Genomic DNA, 22,468 nt, shown 5'->3' on the forward strand with positions numbered 1-22,468 from the left:
ATGTTTATAGCTATGTAGGCAGCAAATTTACCATGCACTGTTGATGGCAGAGGAGCCTTTTTTTCCCAAACTGAAATTTTATTCAAAAATTTTTTAGAAAGCAAGACAATAAAAAAACAAATGCGTTATAATCTCAAATTAAAGCATTAACTGGCAACCATATAAAAAGAAAAATAATAGCAATATTGGCACTTCAACTGAGTTTTTTAAACTAAATATCCTATGAATTGTAACTTGCAGACATACATAATTCACTCATGATACATACATCCCCCTCTCTGCATGGATATATATAAGATTATCTTCTTTAAGAACACAATCGTGAAGGCTTTGGTAGCAAAAGTTCATCTCAGACTGTTGTTTCTAAAACAAGTCATCCAAAGTGATACTCTTAACTCTTTTTTTTATAATCTGAATTCAGCTCATTTAAACAGTGATGTGACCGAGTGTCCGTAGTTGCATTTCATTTAATGAAATCAGTCCAACCTATTTTAAAGGACACAGTTCTAACTGGTTAAGTACTAAGGAATCAAGGCAAACTGAAAAAAGATGCAATTTGATGGGAAGACTTCCAAAAAAAGAAGGAAAGGGTAAGACCCTCTGGATGAAGAGATTCTGCGAGTCCCAAGGACTATGACTGCTGCTGCTGCTCTTGCTCACTGCTGGCTTGGAGATTGGCTTTCTGTACTTCAAGTTCTTCTGCGCTGACCATGGAAGGGTCAATTGCAGCATATCTAGTACCGTGGAATTGAAGTAGATGGATCTACAGGATAGGAAAAATAGGCAAAGTGGCACATATTCACCCTTTCCTGTAAGTCGCAGCACTCTTTGATTATTTGTTTCATAGAATGTATACACCACATGACTGTAAAAAACAGCAACCTCACAGCAGTTTACAAAAAGAATAAAAAGTTCTAAAACATTTTAAAAGTAGAATCGGTGATAAACTGATTGGCATTCTACATATCTGAGGTGGTTTGTCTTAATAGAAATGTTTTAGTAGGCACCGAAAGGAGCCCAGCGAAGGTGCTGGCAGGGAGTTCCAAAGGGTAAGGTGCTGTCACACTAAAAGATCGACTTCTTAACAAATATTATATGGTGCCTGTAACAGTGCTTGTTCCACTTTAAAAATAATAATAATAACCACCACCACTGCTGGTGCAAGCACCACAAGTTTCACACCATCTGAAGGGTTTGCAGTCTTCTAGGAAGAGGCAGGAACCATTCCCAGAGGCAGCACAAGCTGTATGGAGCAGCATATTTGAACAATGGCAGGCATGTCCATATAACACCCAAACTCCAAATGACTCCAGGAGAGGAACATTTGGCAATGCCACGAATCTTCTTTTACTGTTTGGTGGCGGCTAGGGAGGATATTTTCTTAAAACCAACAGCAGCATTCCTGCAGCCCAATAATAGAAACCTCTTGACCTTCCTTCCTTTTCTCTCCTTCATGCAACATGCCTGCCTCCATCGGATGGGGATTTGTAATAACGCTGACCCCCACCACCCCACCCCCAGCTTTACTCATCCTCTGATAATCTGTCAGCAATGTTAACACCGCAAAGCTTGCATAAACCCCTTTGGCAATGCAGGCAGAGCTCTGTGGTTTCCAAACAGCTGAGAAATTTAAAGCTACAGACTTACTTGGACGTAGAGGTTTACTTCGGCACTCCTGCAAAGATATGGGAAATTGCCCCCTGTCTTGAGGTGAGCTCTCCTAGCATTGGGATACAGCTTATACATCTCTTCTTTTGCTTCGGTGGAAAGAGCACTCTGGTCAAACACCTAAAAAAACAAGCATCCCATGCTAAGAACTGCCTGTAGATCCCATGCATTCTAACAGAGAGACTTTTTTCTGTTTAGAACAGGGGTGGCCCTCTACATTATCAGTGAACTACAGCTCCCATCATCCCTTGCCACTAGCCATTGGAGTTCAGCAATGTTTGTGGGGGCACAGGTTAGCCACTTGTGCTTTGGAAGTTCAGCTGTGCAGCTCAATCTGCTGCTGACTGACAAAGGCTCCTTGATAGCTCAGCCAGTAGAGCATGAGACTCTTAATCTCAGGGTCATGAGTCCCAGATGAAAAAGTTGCAGCTGAAAAAGGTCAACTGCAAATCCGCACACAGCTTTTAGTGAAAGAAAAATAGGCAATGCCAACTGACCTCAAGCCCCATGCTGCCTACACCTTATTTAAACTCTCTTCTGTATTCACTTTTTTAATGTGTTACAACATTTGGTGCCAGAGAAGGAGTTGTGCTGAGCCATCGCTGTGTTGAAGACACATCCACTTCCAAGATGTTTGTTTACTCTGAAAAGCTCTGCAAACGGCCCACTATAAATTGCTACAGATTATGAAATGAATCTGCCCTGACAGCATCTGTCGTTGATAAGTAGTACTATTATCCCACCTCTTATAACTGGGAAAAGTAGTTCTATAGGGACACAGCTATGTTTTAAAAATAGGCATGCTCTCGCTGATGTTCTCTCCGTTCCCAAAACTGGACCTTGCATCTTCCTAGAATGATGCTCAATAAGTGTTCCTCTCCCAATCCCACACCCTAAATAAGAGGTAACTTACATCCATGATAGTCACAGGAATGTCTCTGATTTTATGAGGTTCCACGTAGGAATTTTGGCAGTTGAGGGTAAGTCTTGAAGCGAGCTCACTCTGACCCAGGCTTTCCAGCTATCAGGAAAAATAAATAAATTTAAAAGAAGGTTGTGAATTTGTTTCAAGGCAGGGCAGTAAAGAAATAACCAAGCTTATCGCAACCTCTGGGCGTTTGAAGCACATTTGCCCCACTCTTCACAGCCAAATAGGCTCCCAGAACGGTCATAAGCAAGAATAAGTTTAAAAAGGACAAACCATGCCTAAAGTTTAATGTGTAAAAGACATGGCACTGAAGGAAGAAGGGATGAGGGAAATAACCAATATTAGATGGGATTTCAGATTGCAAATCTTAAAGTCATACAACTGATCACTGGGAATCCTCACCCTATCAACCATGAAATCAATGCCATCAGCCATTTCGGTATCTACAGGACCAGATGCAAAATTCCCAAGGACAATTTTCTTCAGCATGAAGGCAGGCATTAGCCAAAAGCTGAAAAGAGAATTATAGAAAGGTCAAAATTTTTGTCGCTTTCTCCTCCCTCCAGGAGAAGCACTGGATTGTCATGAGAAACATTTTGTATAAACCATGCAAACATTAAAACACAAGACATGCTGAACTGAACTCCCTTGGCATTAAAGCATGTACTTGTAACTGCTTGCATTAATACAACAGAAGGGATTTTTTTCTATATACAGTGGACTCTCAGGTTGCGAACATGATCTGTGCGGGAGGCACGATCGCAACCCACAGTGCCGTGTCTGTGCATGTGCGGGTCACAATTCGGCGCTTCTGCACAAAGCATGGTTCAGTGTTTCTGCGCATGCGCGAGTGCCAAAACCCGGAAGTAACCCATTCCGGTACTTCCGGGTGCGGTGCGCAACCCGAAGTGTCTGTAACCCAAGGTATGACTGTATATCATAACATTTATGGGCTCCAAAAGCTAATTCTAAGAAGTGGAGCAGTTCTTCGTTTTTTTTATTAAAAATTGCTTTGCACAGGCCAAGCTGTATTTGCCATAACTCTACCTAACCCAAAGTTCACAAACAGTAGGCAGGAAATGGCCCTTATGCCTATCTAAACCACAACCCAAATCCTATTTGTTTTGCCTACATACATCTCTCACCTGTTTGCCGTCCATGTCTGGTTGAAAATGGAGGTGTCACTGAAAGCGTTGCACAGAATCAGAGACTGGACTCTGGGAGACTTGTGAGTGTATTCAGCAAATTTCTGAGCAAGGAAGCCCCCCAAAGAAGCACCAAAGACGTGAACCTAATTTTAAAAGTAAAAGATATCGCAATAAATAATAGCAACATCCTTTGGCTAGCTGTTTTTATTAATGCATTTTGTATGATGTTTTGGATTCAAAAGCACTCGAAAGCTAGGCAAGTATTATGATTGCATTGCAGGTGGAAAGTGGAGACTGGCTTGCCGAAGACTACCTGGTGAGAGTCAATGACAGAGATGCATTTTAAACCAGGTGGTTTCTTGTTCATACTTTGCTCTTAAGGACTTCGCCAGGAGTAGCTAATGTGGTGCTCTCCAGATGCTGTTGGACTACAACTCCTATCATCCTCAACCACAGGCCATGCTGACTGGAGTTGGTAAGAGTTGGAGTCCAACAACATCTAGAGGGGACTACCAGGCTGGCTGCCCTTGCATTATGCCAAACCACAGGGGTGAGGAACCTTTTTCATCCCAAGGGTTGCATTCCCTTCTGAGCAACCAGAAAAGTATAGTAGCCTCGTTTCTTTACACTCACACACCCATCTCTATCCTCTATCTAGGCAAGCAAGAGGCACTATTACAGTTCAGTGAAATATTCCTGCCAAGCAAAACACTCAAGGGGTGAAGCAAGACCAGTGAGGTGTGTGGCTTGGGGAGAGTGCCAAGGGCTGGCTAGCGATCTGGGGGCATCGCAACCAGCTCCTGGGCCTGCAGTTTACCAGGCCCTGCTATAATCGCTGTCATGGTATTTTGCAGAGAAAGTTGTTCCAAATAAGATTATCCTCCCCATTTGGGATTTCCCAAAGTTTATCAGTTACATTCATAGACGATGGCCCTCGCAGAAATAAAGTAAGGTCTACCAGACAAAAACGTATTTCCATTTTTCTTTAAATCACCCTGGGGCCTTTTTGACAAAAGGTGGGCAGGGGGTATATAAATTCAAAAATAACTTATACTATTTCACACACAGCTTATGCAAGCTTCCATTCAACAGCTATCATAAACCATTTTAGAGAAAATATATTTTGGAAGATTTATTACAATTTAAGAACAGCCAAGTCCTATCCAGAATATGCTGTTTACTTAGAAAAGGTCCTGAAAAAAGAGCAACAAAAAAATCAATCAATGGGGTTGGAAAATAACAGGCGAGGGCTCTCCTTTGTTGGAGCAATTAAGGTTATTCTGAATAAACTCTAGGCTTTTTACCTAACATTTCTATTGTAAGCACAGGCTATTTGTCAATCTCAGGGCACTAACTTTATCCAGCTGTAGATGGTCTAATAGTTTTCTGAATCCATCGCAGAACTCAAAAATTTCCCAGTAAACTGGATACTGCAGCTAAGAATAGAAAGGTAGGTTAACAATGGTGACATGAACAAAGACAAAGATGTAAAAACATGCATTTTAACCCTCTTTACCAGTAAGAATAATTTAAGAACCAGCTAGCAACTTAGACAGACACCTGCATTGTATATGGGGAGAATCCCACCTTGTATGAGGTCAAAGCATGCTACGAAGCCTGGGTGAAGCAACCTGCAGCCCTTCAGATGTTGTTGGGTTCCCATCAGTCTCAACTAGGGCAGTCAACAGTGAAGCATTATGGGAGTTGCCATCCAACAAGATTTGGAGAACCAAAAGTTCCGTACCCTTGTGATAAAGCAAACTCGACTGAAAACCCATTATTCTCCACATTATTCTCTGCCATGCAAGTTTGGATTTTCAAGAGTTCAGAGTTCAGTGGGGATTGGAGTGGGAGTTTAATTGCGGGGGGTGTGTGTCTGTGGGTAGGTTGAGTTAGTGTAGCGGAATATAAGCTGAGTCAGTAACAGTTAGTTGCTAGGAAGTTCAGGGTGGAACTGGATGCAGGAAAGAGGTTGGTTTAGGGAGTGTGAGCAGGTATAGGAAGGTATAGGCCGGTATAGGCACCAAGTGTTTATAATTGACTGAAGACCGTTTATGAAACCACACGCTTGTTAAACTGCAATAAATAAACAGAAGTTTTATGTTCCAATTTAACCCTGACTGGACTCAGTATTTTACCAGGTAGAGGCTGGTTGGTGGCAGTGGGAAATAAAGTGGTGGCACAGGGATCAATAGACTGTGAAAAGTCCGGGACCCTGTGTGATCGCCACAAGTGGTACCTCTGGTTAAGAACTTAATTCGTTCCGGAGGTCCGTTCTTAACCTGAAACTGTTCTTAACCTGAAGCACCACTTTAGCTAATGGGGCCTCCTGCTGCCGCCACAGCACAATTTCTGTTCTCATCCTGAAGCCAAGTTCTTAACCTGAGGTACAATTTCTGGGTTAGCAGAGTTTGTAACCTGAAACGTTTGTAACCCAAGGTACCACTGTACAGTATGCAATGGTTAATTTTCCATTTTTTGTTTTACCCACTAGCCCCATGGTTCCCGACGTGGGGCACATGCCCCACAGGGGGGCCATTTGATTTTTAAGGGAGGCAATTTGAGAATGAGTTATTAACAGTTAATGGCCTTTTAGGCTTCCTTCACATGAATAGGAGTTCACTTTTTGGATAATAAGAATTATATGTCATTGGGGGGGGGGGTCAGGATTGTAGAGATGCTTAGGTGGCACTAGCCCCTAGCCTCTGAAAGTTTTACCCACTGGCCTCTGAAAGGCAGCACTAATAGGGGGGAAATGAACACGTTTGCACCCCCATCTACGTTTCAAAACAATTTCATTAGATGTAGTTACGGAAAAAGTCAGGTGTAGTCTACATTTTCAAGAAGTCTACTCATGTTCTCAAGCTGGTGCCCTCCTGATGCTTTGGACTACAGTTCCCATCAGCCTCAGCCAGTATAGCTGGGGTTGCTGGAAGCCACTGTCTAGTTAGAGGACACTAGGTTGAAGAAGTTTATTCTGCTTTGTGATCATCATTAGGGCTTGAAGCTTTTTATAACAGTCCAACAAGTGTAAGAAGCCCTAGAATCCAGAAGCTAAACCAACCTAGACTCTCCAAATGTCACCTAAGTTCACTGTTTTCCAGTGGATGGGAGTTCCAAGAGCTTTGTTGACATGTATTAAATTAGCACTTGAGAGAGTAGTGGGAGGGAGCCCCTTATCAATCTTCTATCACTACAGGGAAAAGGTATCCATCTCCCAAGAGATGTATATCCTAAATTTTAAGCCTCAACTCTTAAGATGCTCTCTGTACTATAAGGCTGGAATTCTAATCTGAATTACCAAAAGGGATTAGATGGTGTTGATCCAGAGATATCCTGCCTCGGAGGAATGTTCTCTCATTAAATAAAACCACCAAGGTTAAATGCGATCTTAAAACTCTTAGTATCAAATTTCAGAGCTGGCTTTAGGGACAAAATATGCACCCTAGTAATGTAGGCACATGAAAAAGCTGCATGACCAGAATTCCAAAGGACAGGCTTGGACGGTCATAGCTGAAATCTAGTACATTTCATATTGCTTTGAGAACATACATAACAAGACGGATTTAACGTTTGCTCAAATGCTGAGAATTTCAGGACTGTGCTGAAGATACTTACAGCAATGACTCTGTAACCCCATCCGGACAAGGCTAAAATCTGCTGGAAGAAAACATCAGCCGTTCCACTGACAGGTGGGAGAAATATAAGGGGGCACCGAATATTACGCGGTCCTGCATCATAGAGTGACCAAACTTTACTGTCATCGTCATCTACTATAATCTGTAAAATAAATGCAGAGAAGGTAAAAATGGCTTCTTCTAATGCACATAGTAGTTAGTATTCCTTCAGCACAGCCATCATTGAATTTTGGGTGGTGGTATCATCGGGGCAGGATTGGCGGGGCAGATAACCATGGCACCAAATGAGCAGAATGAGCTCCCCAAATACAGTAGGGCTGGCTTAACACAATCTAAAGCAAAATTAATGCAGAGTAGCAGCTAAAGGGGACGTGGGGAGACACAGACGGAATAAGACAATTAACTCCAGAGTCTAAAATTTTCTGCTACTCCGATTCCAGGAATCTCTTCTCTGCTTTACATTTAAAAACGGACTGCTTGCAAAGTACTCTTAGCTTGTCGCATCTTATGTTTACACAGCCTACTGAAATACATCTGGAGGCAGAAGAAGTGCAACTGTGAAATATACGTAATCAATTGCTTTTCAACCAGCTCCATGAACCAGCCATTTGGCTGCTTTGCAACTGATTCTGTGTAAGCCACACAACCTGCCACTGCCTTATCCACATGTAATATGCACAATCCTTTGCAAGATCCTGTCATCCGAAGATATGAAATAATTAATGGCTTTGCCATGCCTACTCCAGACTGGGCTTGATAAAGAGTTTTTATTTTAAAAAATGATCTCCTTCCCTTCTCTCTGACTGTTTAGACCCCTCCAGACAATATTGTTGTGGATCCAAATATGCCTTTCCCCACCCCAAAATGGTCACAGGCCAAAGCAAAGTTAATGTCATACGCCTACCGCAGGAGAGCAGGCATGGAACTCAATCATGTGAGCATCAAGACATTCTGCTTTGGAACAGATCCAAGTTAGAAAAGACGTAAGCAAATCTAAAATATTCAGAAGTCAGACTTCCTCTGCTCTCCCAACTCGTCGTCACCAAATCATGAGACTGAAAAAATATTGGGGGATGGAAAGAGAGTGGTTTTGCTCTTCAAGCTTCAGAGGAAAGAGACATGCAGCTGGCTTCCTTTTTTAGGCACTGCAGGTTGAGCAAGGAAACGAGACCCTCAGCAGCCATTTCGGATCCAAAACCACTCTGAGTACGAAGGAGCCGCTCAGATAAAAAAATAATTGGTTAATGGATGCATGTAAAACACCTACAGTACACCATGGGTTGCCAATGTGGTACCCGCCAGATGTTATCAAACTACATTTTGCTAATCCCTGGCCACTGGTCATGCTGGCTATGACTGATGGGATTGGAAGACCAAGAATGTCTATAGGCCACCACTTTGACCAACCCAGACTTACATTCATTAAAACAGGAATGGCTGCTCTGTGGCCTTCCAGATGTTGAATTCCACCTCCCATCAACCCCACTTAGCCTGGCCAATGGTCAAAGATGATGGGAGCCATAATCCAGCAACATTTGGAGAGCCATCCCAAATTAAAAGATGGGCACAATTCACTGCATGTCCACTTAGAAGTAAATCCCATTAAGCTCAATAGAATTTACTCCTGAGTGTGTAGCCCAAAGTAATTTTTTAAATTACAGTATTATTAATTATTATTACTATTATTATTATTACTGCTTTGGCTTTAATATGAACATTGCTCTGAAGATGGGTCACAATTATAAACTAACAATAATATTAGAAGTGTTTTAACTTCATCATTAAGATTTACTGAAGTACATTCTGTGTCCGCTTTATCCAGGAATGTTTAGTGCAATAAGCTCCAGGTTTTTATAACAATCCCTTCATTTACTAGAGGCTACCAAAAATGGGTGAAATCCAACTGTGGTGTTCCTTGCAGTCCCCTCCATGCTCCAAAGATCTGTTCTGGAGGGTTGAGTGATCCTCAAAAACAGATAAAGGGGAGTGGAAGGCAAATCTTGTTGTGTCCAGTCGGCATTTCATTGGGTCTTGCCCTATGCGTTTACTCTCAATACAGTATTCCATAACATGAATAAGGGAAACCCTCACCCTATGTTTAAGTCAATTACAAAACCCACATAAATTTATATGATTGCAGATTACACCAAAATCTTCTGCGCATAAAAATATCCAGTTTATTCAATCAGTGTCAAGTTTGTTGAACTTCTCTAGATGGAAACAATAGCACAAATTCAGCTGTTCCTCCTCCTCCATCACCACACAACGCCTCTATTAACATTTGAAAGGAAAGCAGCTGACAAAACCTTAAGAGCTGTTTGGCTAGATGTCTCTGGTCTACATTAAAAGCTGTACTTGAGGAAGCATGTGAAAGATCACATGTCGCTAGAAAATTTTGCACTGTTCACCTAAAACAAAAAAGACTCAAAGATAATCCTAAACAGGGCTGCATGCCAGAAATCCAATACCAACAGAGTTCCTCTCCAGTCTCCTTTTGATTTTCACATTCTAAAAGAGAACTTCTTTTTTTTTGTATTAACAAGATAAGAATTTCCTGTAGAGGTGCACCCCACTGAACAGAAGTTCTTGAATGCAAGTCTACTCAGCATACAATATTAGCCTAGCCCTGATTCATACTATCTTTTCTAACCACGAACCACCCATGAGATTTCAGCCTTTACATTCCAGACAGTCAAAAGATTCTCTGAATGCATGCTTACTGCTGAGATGATAGTTCACCACATCACATGATGCTAACTGTTTTCAGGACATGCCGTAACCCAGTGGCTGAGCATATGCTTTTTCATGCAAAGGCTCCCATGTTCAATCTCCAGGTAGGGTGTGGAGACCCTGGGCCCTGACTGATACTCTAGAGGGCCACTGCTACCTACCTAATCCACACTTTTCAAAATAGGATGCAAAGCAAAACAGAACCATCATCCTCTGAAATCTCCATTTCTCCAAATTCTGCAATGCGGTTCTCCAGCCAAGTAACGTGTACAAAAATGCATATCTAGGGTAAAATATGCATATAAATGCATACATTAGCAAAAATAACATACAAAAAGTGCATACTATGAGGGAAACTGGCTTTGCAAAAATGTGTATATTAGCAGAAAATCACACTCAAATACTGATGAATTTTCAGGACTTAAAAAAATAATAACCACCAACTGATACAGAAATGTGGAGAACTGAACTTAAGAATGGAAAAATGAGAAACTGAAAAAAACTGAAATTGACAGATTTGCTCATTGATACCAGTGGGTCATATGACAATTCACCACAATGAGCACATCACCCAGATTTGAAAAATACACCTCTCTCTGGGATAGCTCAGTTGGTAGAGCATGAGTCTCTTAATCTCAAGGTCGGCAAAAGATTGCTGGGCAAAAGATTCCTGCCTGCATTACAGGGGGTTGGACTAGATGACCCTTGTGGTCCCTTCCAACTCTACAATTCTGATTCTAAGCATCACGAGAATGTTGGTTCCATGCTTCAAGGAGTCTTACTGTGATTATTCAGCTAAGCAATAATTATTTGCACAGCTGTGATTCAGGTTGATGAGAAGCATGTTAAGGAAGATGCCAAGTATTTCGTAACAGAACAAATACTCCATCTTGTTGTAGTTTTATTTTCTGCAGCCAGGGAGGGCAGGGCATTCAAATTAATTCCAGTCTGAGGTGATGAGCAGAAGCAGCTGTGACGTTTTTATTCTCTCTTCTCCTGTGGGCACAGGGCAGAGTTCTCCGCAGGGGAGGCATGCTCACACACATCTCATCACACTACCTTCTATCTCTGTGGCTGCTATGCTTTGTAGAAAGAGAGCATTACTCAAGGGAAACGTTGGCCTCAGAGACCAATGAAAATTCCCACAGGTCTTCAATATGCACCACAACATTTACAACAGTTGGGTTGTGGTCCAACAGAATGAGCTCAGGCTTTCAAGAGAGGTTAAAAATAATAATAAGGTTTCTTCGGGTATGTCTGAAGTAAGAGGAAGAACAAGCAAGTGGTAGGTCCTCTGCTTGGGAAGACAGAGAAATGCTATTGGGCAACAGAGAAAGGCGGAACTACTCAACACCTACTTTGCCTCTGTCTTCACCCCAAAGGAAAGTGATGCCCAACCTGGTGATAACAGAATGATGTAAGGAGGGAGCTGCAGCCCAATATAGGAAGAGAGGTAGTAAGGTAACACTTAGCTACTTTAAATGAATTCAAATCTCCAGGGCCTGATGAGCTGCACCAAGAGCATGCGGATGTAATTTCAGAGCCTTTGTCTATTATCTTTGAGAATTCTTGGAGAAGATGAGGACCCTACAGACTGAAGGTGGGCAAACGTTGCCCCCATCTTCAAAAATGGGGGAAAGGAAGACCTAGGTATCTACCGACCGGTGAGCTTGACATCAATACCAGGGAAGGTTCAGAACAGATTCAACAGTCGGTCTGTGAGCATTTAGAAAAGGATGCTGTGATTACTAAGGCCCAGCATGCGTTTCTCAAAAATAAGTCATGCCAGGCCAATCTGATTTCTTTCTTTGATGGAATAACAAATTTGGTGGATCAGGGAAATGCTGTGGACATAGTGTATCTTGATTTCAGTAAGACTTTTGGCAAAGTCCCCCATGATATTCTCGCAAGGAAGCTGGTAAAATGTGGGTTGAACGAGGTAACAGTTGGTGGATTTGTAGCTGGTTGACTGAACACAGAGTACTCCTTAATGGTTCCTCGTCACCCTGGGTTCTGTCCTGCACCCGTTGATGTTCAACGTCTTTATAAATTACTTGGATGAAGGAATTGAGGGGATGCTAATCAAATTTGCAGATGACACCAAACTGGGAGGGGTAGCTAATGTTGCAGAAGACAGTAAAAAATACAAACCAAACCAAATTTCTCTACCATCTTGAGTTTCTAAAGGGGGGGGGTTAAATATATATACAGTGGTACCTCTACTTACGAATTTAATGCGTTCCGAACACACATTTGTAAGTCAAAAAAATTTGTAAGTCAAATCCCATAGGAATGCATTGGGAGAAAAAATTCGTAAGTCGAAGCAACCCTATCTAAAAATTCGTAAGTAGAAAAAATCCTATCTAAACCGCATCAAAGATGGCGGACGGAGCTCCATTTGTAAGTAGAAAAAATCGTAAGTAGAGTTATTTGTAAGTAGAGTTATTTGTAAGTAGAGGTACCACTGTACAGTACTTACGAATGTTTCTACTTACGAATGGAGCTCCGTCCGCCATCTTGGATGTGGTTTAGATAGGATTTTTTCTACTTACGAATTTTTAGATAGGGTTGCTTCTACTTACGATTTTTTTCTCCCAATGCATTCCTATAGGATTCGACTTACAATTTTTTTCGACTTACAAATGTGTGTTCGGAACGCATTAAATTTGTAAGTAGAGGTACCACTGTATACTTCCTAGACCTCTTTACCTCTGCATGGTATGATTCTTCCGGAATATGGACAGACAGAACATAAGTGTCTATGGACCTAATACAGTGGTACCTCAGGTTGCGGACCCGATACGTTCCAGGGTGCTGTTCACACCCCGAAAAGTCCACAACCCGAGTGGCGCTTTTACATATGCGCGAAAGCGCGGTAGAGCGCTTCTGCGCATCCGTGAAGCGCGCAGAACGTTTCTGTGCATGCACACGCGGCGAAACCCGGGAGTAAACACTTCCGGATCTGCTGCGTTCGTAACATGGAAAAACACAACCCACAGCGGACGTAACATGAGGTATGACTGAATAGATTTTGAGTTCTAGGGTCTTGCTAACTATGTCCCTGAGTTTGCTATTAAGGATCAAGTAAACAGCACCAGAAGATCCCTCATATACATGTCCTTGGGATCAGATGGCAAATCAAATCAATCAATCATATATTCCACCCTTCCTCCCAAATGAGCACAGGCCCAGGGCAGCAAGAATTAAAAGCTGGACCTACCTTTTTTAGAGGAACTGTACTTCTGAACCAGTTATAGTCAGGAGAGATTTTAATCTCTCCCATGGTGGTAACGAACCCAAGGTAAAGAAAAACCTGAAACACAACAGAGGACATGTTTCAGACAAAGTAAATAAAATGTAGGATCACTTATATACTTGAGGGAATTTCTTCAGGGTAAACCTGCTTTCAGGCCCCATCAGTTTATTATTCTTCCCTTCAGGTTTACTTATTTACTTGTGTGCAACTGGAAACCACCAAGAAAAAATCAGAAATTGGAAGGGGTGGAAAAGATAACGAAGTTCAAATTGGAAGTGATTTAATACATGTTTTCCTAGTTAGACGGCACAAGGGAGCCGAGAAACCAACTGCCTCTTCCTAAAAATAAAATACAACTGCTGCTGAAGGACCAACTGCGCATAACAGAAGATGAACCACTGTTGTAGCTCCATGTAGGCCAAACAGTACAGGAAATGAAGCACATTTTGGTGAGGATTATGGGTCAAAGCCTTGCAGAGTGTTAACAAGCAAAATGGCACAGCAAAAACCTTAACAAGAAACCAGTTATTTTGCTATACAGTGGAACCTCGGTTTATGAACACCTCGGTTTATGAATTTTCAGTTTATGAACGCCGCAGACCCATCTGGAACGGATTAATTCACTTTCCATTACTTTTAATGGGAAAGTTCGCTTCAGTTTATGAACGCTTCAGTTTATGAACAGACTTCCGGAACCAATTACACCCATGTTTCAGTTTATGAACGCTTCAGTTTAAGTACTCCGCGGACCGTCTGGAACGGATTAATCCACTTTCCATTACTTTCAATGGGAAAGTTCGCTTCAGTTTATGAACGCTTCAGTTTATGAACAGACTTCCGGAACCAATTACACCCATGTTTCAGTTTATGAACGCTTCAGTTTAAGTACTCCGCGGACCCATCTGGAACGGATTAATCCACTTTCCATTACTTTCAATGGGAAAGTTCGCTTCAGTTTATGAACGCTTCAGTTTATGAACAGACTTCCGGAACCAATTACACCCATGTTTCAGTTTATGAACGCTTCAGTTTAAGTACTCCGCGGACCCATCTGGAACGGATTAATCCACTTTCCATTACTTTCAATGGGAAAGTTCGCTTCAGTTTATGAACGCTTCAGTTTATGAACAGACTTCCGGAACCAATTACACCCATGTTTCAGTTTATGAACGCTTCAGTTTAAGTACTCCGCGGACCGTCTGGAACGGATTAATCCACTTTCCATTACTTTCAATGGGAAAGTTCGCTTCAGTTTATGAACGCTTCAGTTTATGAACAGACTTCCGGAACCAATTGTGTTCATAAACCGAGGTACCACTGTACATTGTACAGTAAATAGAGTTGTGCATCTTGCACAATTCCACATTCCTAAGAATCAAACTCAAGCACTCCTCCCAGGACACAACTAGCATTTTGTATATCAAAGTGTGCTTAGAAATGCAGAGGCAGTATTGCAAAACTCTCAAGGGTTTCAGAAGATGGTGCTTCCAAGGATGTGCCTCTCTCACGGCCTCTAGGTCACTTCCCCCTTCCCCCCCCCTTTCCTAATTCCAAACTCTCCAAATTCTGCAAACATTTGACCGTCAAATCCAGAATGTGAATTCAACAAAACATTGCAAAATACTGTTCACAGGCTGTGTTGACTTGTACAGCCTCTTTGGGCGCAGAGCTTCCTCGGTCAAAGTTTCCCAGGCACAAATATGACTGACGTTGAACATATTTGTATTACAGCCATGAAATATACCCTGAGCAAAACCTGGGAGCCAAGAAAATGCCAAAGAGGAAGTATCTGCTTACCCAATCTAAGGGCACAATAAAAATGAATATGCACAGTGGTTAGGAGTTAGGCAGCGTACACACCATACATTTAAAACACACTGCTTCTCCCCAAAGAACCTTGGGAGCTGTAGCTTGTTAAGGGTGTTGGGAATCGTAGCTCTGTGGGAGGGTAAATTACAGTTCCCATTACAGTATTCTTTGCAGAAAACATGTGCTTTAAATGTATGTTGTGAACACTGTCTTACTTTGTAGCTACAACCATCCCACAGTTTCTCTTTTTGGCACCTATGATTTAATACAGGGGTCCCCAGACTTACCGGGCTTCGGGCCAGTGCCCGCCGCGCCGACTGCACGGCGGGCCGGAGGGCGGGGGAGTGCGCGCCCGTGCGCATGCGCACACGGTCGGAAAAAATCACCGAAAATCGCTTGTGCGCATGCGTATGGGCCTCCCCCGCCCCGGAAGTGCATCGGAAATGACCTCTTCTGGGTCGGGAGAGGCCCATACGCATGCGCACAAAGGATTTTTGGCGATTTTTTGGCGATTTTGAAGATCGCCGCCGCACCGCGCGCCGTAAGAGCGGGCGGCGGCAGCGGGCGGCGGGGGTCGTCGCGGGCTGGATTGGGAGCCCAATTGGGCCGCATCCGGCCCGGGGGCCGTTGTTTGGGGACCCCTGATTTAATACTACCGATGACGTCTTTGAACACAACGTAGCAAATAGTTCCTCCATTTTTAATTCTTCTCTACCAATATGCCTTGAACTAACTAATTAACCAACATTCAGTGCTACCCCAGGCCTTGAGACTTCTATAGGTGCAGACAACATTATATCAGACAATTTACAAAACCAAGCCCTCAAAACCACCTGCTCCTTACCATTTAGGAAGTTAGATAGCATCTCAATTAAAACCAGAAATAAAATTCAAAACATCACTTTCTATAAAAGCCAGATGTACCAAACCTAAACTGGAAAATACTTCTGTGGAAAAACATTTTATGCATGCAGTACAATTAAAAGGCTGTGCTGTTGTTTTATTCCTGTTTTAGCCATAAATCTTCTGTTGATCACTTAAGTATAAAGTGAAGCACAGTCAAGCTATTCTGCCTGGTTATAACTTATACCACCCTTCATCCTTACAACTTAAGAATGGTTTCGGACCCAAGTTTTAAAGGGATTGTTTCCAACTTACAACAACAACTAATTAAGCTCCAAGTACTGCAACCCTCTGTATAGACTTGTAATCCAGATCATAGGATAGACCCAAAGGATTTTTATTTGTTTACTAGTGCATTCCATACTCTCAAGTCAAAGGTAGAAACCAGAAAGTTTACAGCATTGGGTGCACCAAGGCCACTTCCCGGGTACATGGCAATTAAGATCCCACCTCTACCCCCATAACCCATGCTCCGTGGCCAAATGCAGTCCTCCAGACCTCTCTATTTGGTTCTTGGAAGTCTCCCCATGTCATACCCTTCATCGACCCTGCTTCACACCCCAGGTGTTTCTGCCTGGCTGGAAGGTATCTATTAATCTGCCTAGATGGAAGATGAATGGGGGGTGGGAGTTACAGGTAAGTGGTCTGATGTAGTCGAAACAAAAAAAAATTCCTTCCAGTAGCACCTTAGAGACCAACTATGTTTGTCATTGGTATAAGCTTTGTATGTTTAGAAAGTAATCTACTGTGCAAATGTAAAACTTACATGTATTGCTGTACTGTACCTACTTTTTGTTCTGCCCCACAACTGGCATGCTTCTCTCCCTCCTCCCCACCCCAAAGGTTACCCAGAAGGGAATGCAGGACCTGAGAAAGGTTTCCCACCCGTCATAGCCTTCTCCAGCATCACCACATTGCCCTGAACAAACTCAACAGCTACGTTGGAATCCAGGAATAAAGGACCGAAATTTCACCACCATCACTACAGCACTCTCCCCACTTGTGAGTTTCAGCAGCTGGCATTCAGAGGCATCCTGCCCCCAAGATAGGCCCTAGAATATGTCATGTATGTATTGGGTATATACATATTTCATATAACACTGAAGTTACGAGATAGATTTCCATCATGCACAAATTTTGAAAAGCCCAGCATAAATGTAATAAACCAATCCGTTTCATTTGGAAGCCCAGAGTTTGTTTTGTAAAAGTCCTCGGTATTACACCTGGCTCACTTCTTCTTGGGCCCTGAACTCCCATCACTGGGCTCTGTGAACTGAAGGTCCATCTTTCCATTCTTACTGGGCTTCAAATATTCATTTGATCACAGTACAATCCTATGCATATTTAATCAGAAGTAAATCCCACTGAGATCGGTGGAACTGTCTCTGGTGCATTTAGGTTTGCAGCCTTACACCACAGTCCTAACACCCTGATCACTGATGCCAGAGGGGGTAGGACATAGCAAAGGTGATCCCCTGTCAATCACAGCTGGTGGAGTGGGAGTGGTTGTACTGCTGCTGCAGCCAGGAAAGTACCATCGGCAACAGCCTACAGAAAGACCTGAAATGGGGTGTTGGCAGCTTTGGACACAAAGCCCCACAGATCCTCTGAGGGGACCAATATTTTCAGGGCAAATTTTGAGCTGGGGGGAGAGGGAGGAACACTTTTCTCCCACCTTGGCCAGCACAGGCCAGCAGGGCTTCCGATGCAGTAGCTACTTTACCTGCTGCTGCCTGGCTCAGGTTTGCTCTGCCTGTCCATTAAAAGAAAAAGGTTGTTTTTGATGTTTGTTTCTGTAAGTTGCTCTGAGTAGCTTTTGTGGAAAAACAACAACTAAAAAACAATAACAAAGACACCCCTAGATTGTCCAGGCAGCAGATTTCAACTATTAAGTTTATTTCGAGTAAGAGCACTTAAAAATAAATCAAACTTAAAAAAAACAACAGCACAATCTTTGAAGAGGCATTCTCTCACACATAAAAGGGAAGGCCTCTTCCAGAAACTTGCCATGACACATGTGCTTTACTATATATACACGTAGCACTGTTGTGTGTGTGCAGGGAGCTTGGTGTGCAAGTAATGTTTGGGTGAACTTTAAAGCACAAATTTATGCAACACAGGATCAAGTCTTGCAGAGTTCAATGGCGCTTTCACTCTCCCACTGAAAGCCAGTTTTTGCTTTCTTGGTTATATGATTTTGCTTTCCATAAATGTGTAAGGCAAAACAACATATTTACCTCCTATTTTTCTGCATAAACATACAATTATAGCTTTCCCACCAAGTCTTTGGCTTAATCCATTGGGTTGCAATGCTGAGCCCGCTTATCCGAGAGTAGGCCCCACTGAATTCAAATGTATTTGCATCAGAGCAGATGCGGTTTGGATTGCACACACGTCCTCAACCCCTACTGGAAGTAAGCCAGAGCAGCAATAACAGGTCTCCCCAATATTCTTCACTCCCCCTCTCTCTCTCCACTTTCTTTCAAAGTCATAAACTGTATGCTGCTCGGGGCAGAGGCCTGTGTTTTTCCTTAGATTATTCTGTAAAACACTATGGATACTTGCTGGTATAAAGAGTGCACAGGCACTCCAAATGTGTGTTAAGAGTTAAGAGCTGTCACCTGATTAAAGAAAGCACAATAAATTACATCTGCACACCAACAACAAAGTGCTAGGTTAAAAAAAATCATAAACTTTATGAGTGTAAAGCAGCCATGTTTACAAGGCATTACAAGGCACATTGCAAAGTTAAATGCATCCCCCCATTTCCCACTACCACCTTTTTGACGAGGAAATCCCCCCTTCCACAGCTCAGTCCTTTTCCCAACCTCCCCTTCCTGAAAAATATAAATATTATCATTTCCACATCAACTATATGCAACGAGTTACCCACCACAGAACACTTTGGACTCACTGTTTAAGTAAATGCGCACACCCGCTTCCCTCCAGAGAACTTCCCTCTCCCACCTCCCTTCGCCTGCTTGCTCACAACAACCCTGCGAGGTAGTCCAGACTGAGAAGGCAGGTTTCGTGGCTCGGTGAGGGATTTCTGAACCCGTCGTGGTTCCTGCGCACTCTTAACCGCTTCCACCACGCGCACTCTCAAATTAACAACAATTAATTAATTAACAGCACCTTGTTCGCCATAACTACCCTTTGCAAACTTACTTCCCTCATCTACAGGAGGAGGTAACAACAGCAATACACGCACCACCTCACTGTACCCCATCAACCTCACTGAGGTCCCGATCCTTTGCTCCCCTCCATTTCTTACCGGATCTTCCACAGGGGGGAGTGGGGGGGTGATGCTGACGGATAGCCAAATATCGTATCCCCCCCTCCTTTTCTCACGTCAGTGGTATCTTCCCAGCCCCCGCCGCCGCCACCACCGCTTCCTCGTCCCGCGGCGCCCTCAAGCAGCCAACCCCGCCGCTCTCCCGCCCCCGCCTCCCAAGCGGGCGGGGCGCGGGCCAACGGCGCACGCCAATCACTCGATGTCACACACCCCCTAAAAGGGGCAAGGGCCCGATGGAAGGAGCCTGAGCTCGACAGGCTCCATGGCTACCGAGGCGGAAGGGCTCCTGTCACGTGATTTGAAGAACTAAGTCGACCGGGGGGGGGAAATCACCTTATGCGCAAGCGCACACGGGACGGGGGAGGGCGCAAACGTCTGGCGTTGTGGTTGAAGGAACTACAACTCCCATGAGCCCCAGCCACTAAGGCCAATAGATAGGGATGATGGGAACTGGAGTCCAGCAACAGGGCCACAGGGTCTTCTCTCACCTCCCAGCCACCAATTTAAAATGTCGAATATATGTTATTGATTTGTTTTATTGTGTTTATATCCTGACTTTCTCCAGGGTGTTCGCACACGATTCTATCAACCACCCCTTTATTTTAAAATCCGCACAACAGTCCTGTGAGGTAGGTTGGGGTAAGACAGGCATCCCCAAAACTGGGCCCTCCAGCTGTTTTGGAACTACAACTCCCATCATCCCTAGCTAACAGGACCAGTGGTCAGGGATGATGGGAATTGTAGTCCCAAAACAGCTGGAGGGCCCAGTTTGGGGATGCCTGGGGTAAGATATAGTATATGGCCCACGGGCTCCCAGTAGGCGCTCTGGCTCAGTTATGCTTGAATCATTTTTTCCTCGCGAAAACCCTGTGAAGCCGGTTAGGCTGGGGGAGATAGTGACCCGCTCGGGGGCACCCAGTGAGCTTTGAAACTTAGTGGGAGTTTGAACATGGCTCTTGCTAGCCCTAGTCCAAAACTATAAGAGAGTTCAGTACATAAATGCAGGATGGTTAATATATTACACAGTCCAGGGGTTTATGTGAGTTTTAGACTGCGGCCATAATGTGTGGTTATCTAACTACAGTATTAACATCTGTACTGTACTGCACTTGTATTTGCTTTCTATATGTATACATGCTTGCCAATTTAGGATTAAGCTTCCTACATTTCATGAAGCGCCTTGTGGTCAATGAAAGTTTATCATAATAAAATGGTTACATCTTTAAGGCAACCTTCCCTAACCTGGTGCCTTCCAGATCTTTTAGATGCTAATCCCTAACCATTGGTCAAGCTGGCTGGGGTTTTTGGAAGTTATAATCCAAAACATCTGGGGGGGGGGACCAGATTGCAGAAAACTGCTTTAAAGTGCCACAATACTTTCTATTGTTTTTGCTATAACAAATCAATATGACTAACCTTTTGGATTAATTGAGGCTGAGTTATTTATATACAGTACTCTGTTATGGGCCCTAGTTTTATAAAACCTTAAAATTACTTATTCCAGGGTTGATTTTTGTGGGGATATTGTTGTTACAAAATGGACTATGTGAAGTTCACTGTAGACAAGGGAAGTTTTTACTGATATATTTCAGCTTCACCTAACCTAAAAACTGGATGGTGCCTGCCACCCAGAGGTGAAGATTAACATATGCTCTCTGAGAAATTTAATTTCTACTCTTCCTATGAATCATTTTCCCCCAGTTGACACAAATAAATAAAATCCATCCTCATGATAATCATTATGTCAGGGGTCAGCAAACTTTTTCAGCAGGGGGCCGGTCCACTGTCCCTCAGACCTTGTGGTCAGCCAAACTACGTACAGTATATTTTTTGGGGGAAATGAACAAATTCCTATGCCCCACAAATAACCCAGAGATGCATTTTAAATAAAAGGACACATTCTACTCATGTAAAAATATGCTGATTCTCGGACCGTCCGCAGGCCGGATTTAGAAGGCGATTGGGCTGGATCCGGCCCCCGGGCCTTAGTTTGCCTACCCATGCTCTATGTATTCAGTCCCTCTGTTATAACTCTGTTATAATGTCAATCCTACAGCTTCATCGCAGGGTAGGGAAAATAGATGAGATACAAGCTCCAGTCTGGAAAAGAGATGCTTACACAAGCCGCCTTATCCTTGTCAGGATTCATAAGATCCTGGTGCTGCAGCAACTGCTGTGCCTAAATTGGTATGCCTAGATTGATTGATTGATTGATTGCATTCATAGCCCACCTTTTTTCTTTAAGGAGCTCGAGGTGACATACATGGTTTTCCCACTCCTCAATTAATCTCCACAACAACTCTGTGAAGTAAGTTGGGCTGAGAGGCAGTAACTAGCCCAAGGTCACCTAGTGGGTTCCATGGCCGAGTGAGAATTTGAAATCTGTTCTCCCAGGTCCTACTGGGACACTAACCATTAGTATCATCATCATTATTAATTAAACCTATTTGTTGTTCTTTTTTTACAAAAGGAACTGAATCCTACTTACAACAATAATCCCACACTACATTAAACTGTTAGAAGGGCTGTGGTTGGTGTTAAAAGGAGCTGCAACCCAAAACATCTGGATACACCCAGTTTAAACTAGGCTGTTTTTCTCATTACAGATGGTGACCATTTCACGGCCCCCATTCTTCTCTGCTCCACTCTGTTCTGCCCGTTTAGTCTTCTTCCAGGTCCAGAAGGACCTGTGTGTCGGCAATCACACATCAGTTGGAATTGCTGCCAGTATTAAGAGCAGGAAACTACATTGCAAATCCAACAGAGGGTCTATCAACTGACCCCTCCTTCTCTTCTCTCCCCACATTAGTGGAGCGTTGCCTTGCAAGATATCTTCAGGGGAGGAAAAATCTAAGGAGCAATCCCTACACAAATGTTTAGTTTATAAATTATTTGTTGCTTGTGTTTTATTCATCGGATGGGCTAATGCAGCCATTGATGGGAGGTCCACTGTCCAGATCAGACTGAACCTGACTATTGTTGGTTAATGATGTTTTATATGCAGTGCTTTTTTCTGGAGGTACGCAGGGGTACACATACCCATAAACAATTTGTGAATCTTTGTGCATTTGTCCATCTACTGTATTTATTTTT

The 22,468-nt window shown here is 43.1% G+C and overlaps 1 protein-coding gene across 4 annotated transcripts; it reads right to left on the minus strand.

Moving 5' to 3' along the window:
- Nucleotides 1-57: 57 nt before the first annotated feature.
- Nucleotides 58-19,517, minus strand: SPG21 (SPG21 abhydrolase domain containing, maspardin). 4 transcript variants are annotated; one of them, XM_035131342.3, is made up of 9 exons: nt 19,355-19,517; nt 13,333-13,425; nt 7,363-7,524; nt 5,100-5,180; nt 3,742-3,887; nt 2,999-3,107; nt 2,582-2,689; nt 1,648-1,788; nt 58-763 (listed from the first exon to the last, which is right to left on the minus strand). In XM_035131342.3, the coding sequence occupies exons 2-9, from the start codon at nt 13,393-13,395 to the stop codon at nt 632-634; spliced, it is 942 nt and encodes a 313-aa protein (XP_034987233.3). In that variant the 5' UTR covers nt 13,396-13,425; nt 19,355-19,517; the 3' UTR covers nt 58-631. The 4 variants fall into 4 exon arrangements, with proteins under 4 accessions (XP_034987233.3, XP_034987229.3, XP_060138969.2 ...); XM_035131338.3 differs by having other exon boundaries at nt 19,292-19,517; XM_060282986.2 differs by having other exon boundaries at nt 19,249-19,517.
- Nucleotides 19,518-22,468: the final 2,951 nt, after the last annotated feature.

The sequence above is a fragment of the Zootoca vivipara genome, chromosome 13 (assembly GCF_965207765.1).
Source record: "Zootoca vivipara chromosome 13, rZooViv2.hap1.1, whole genome shotgun sequence".
NCBI classification, from domain to species: Eukaryota; Metazoa; Chordata; class Lepidosauria; order Squamata; family Lacertidae; genus Zootoca; species Zootoca vivipara.

Excerpts from the sequence above, each read along its gene's own strand:
- SPG21 (XM_035131338.3), bottom strand. Across the intron at positions 2,690-2,998 it reads TTGATTTCATGGTTGATAGG|CTGGAAAGCCTGGGTCAGAG; the intron begins GTGAGGATTCCC and ends TTTTCCTGATAG. Across the intron at positions 764-1,647 it reads AAGTAAACCTCTACGTCCAA|ATCCATCTACTTCAATTCCA; the intron begins GTAAGTCTGTAG and ends CCTATCCTGTAG.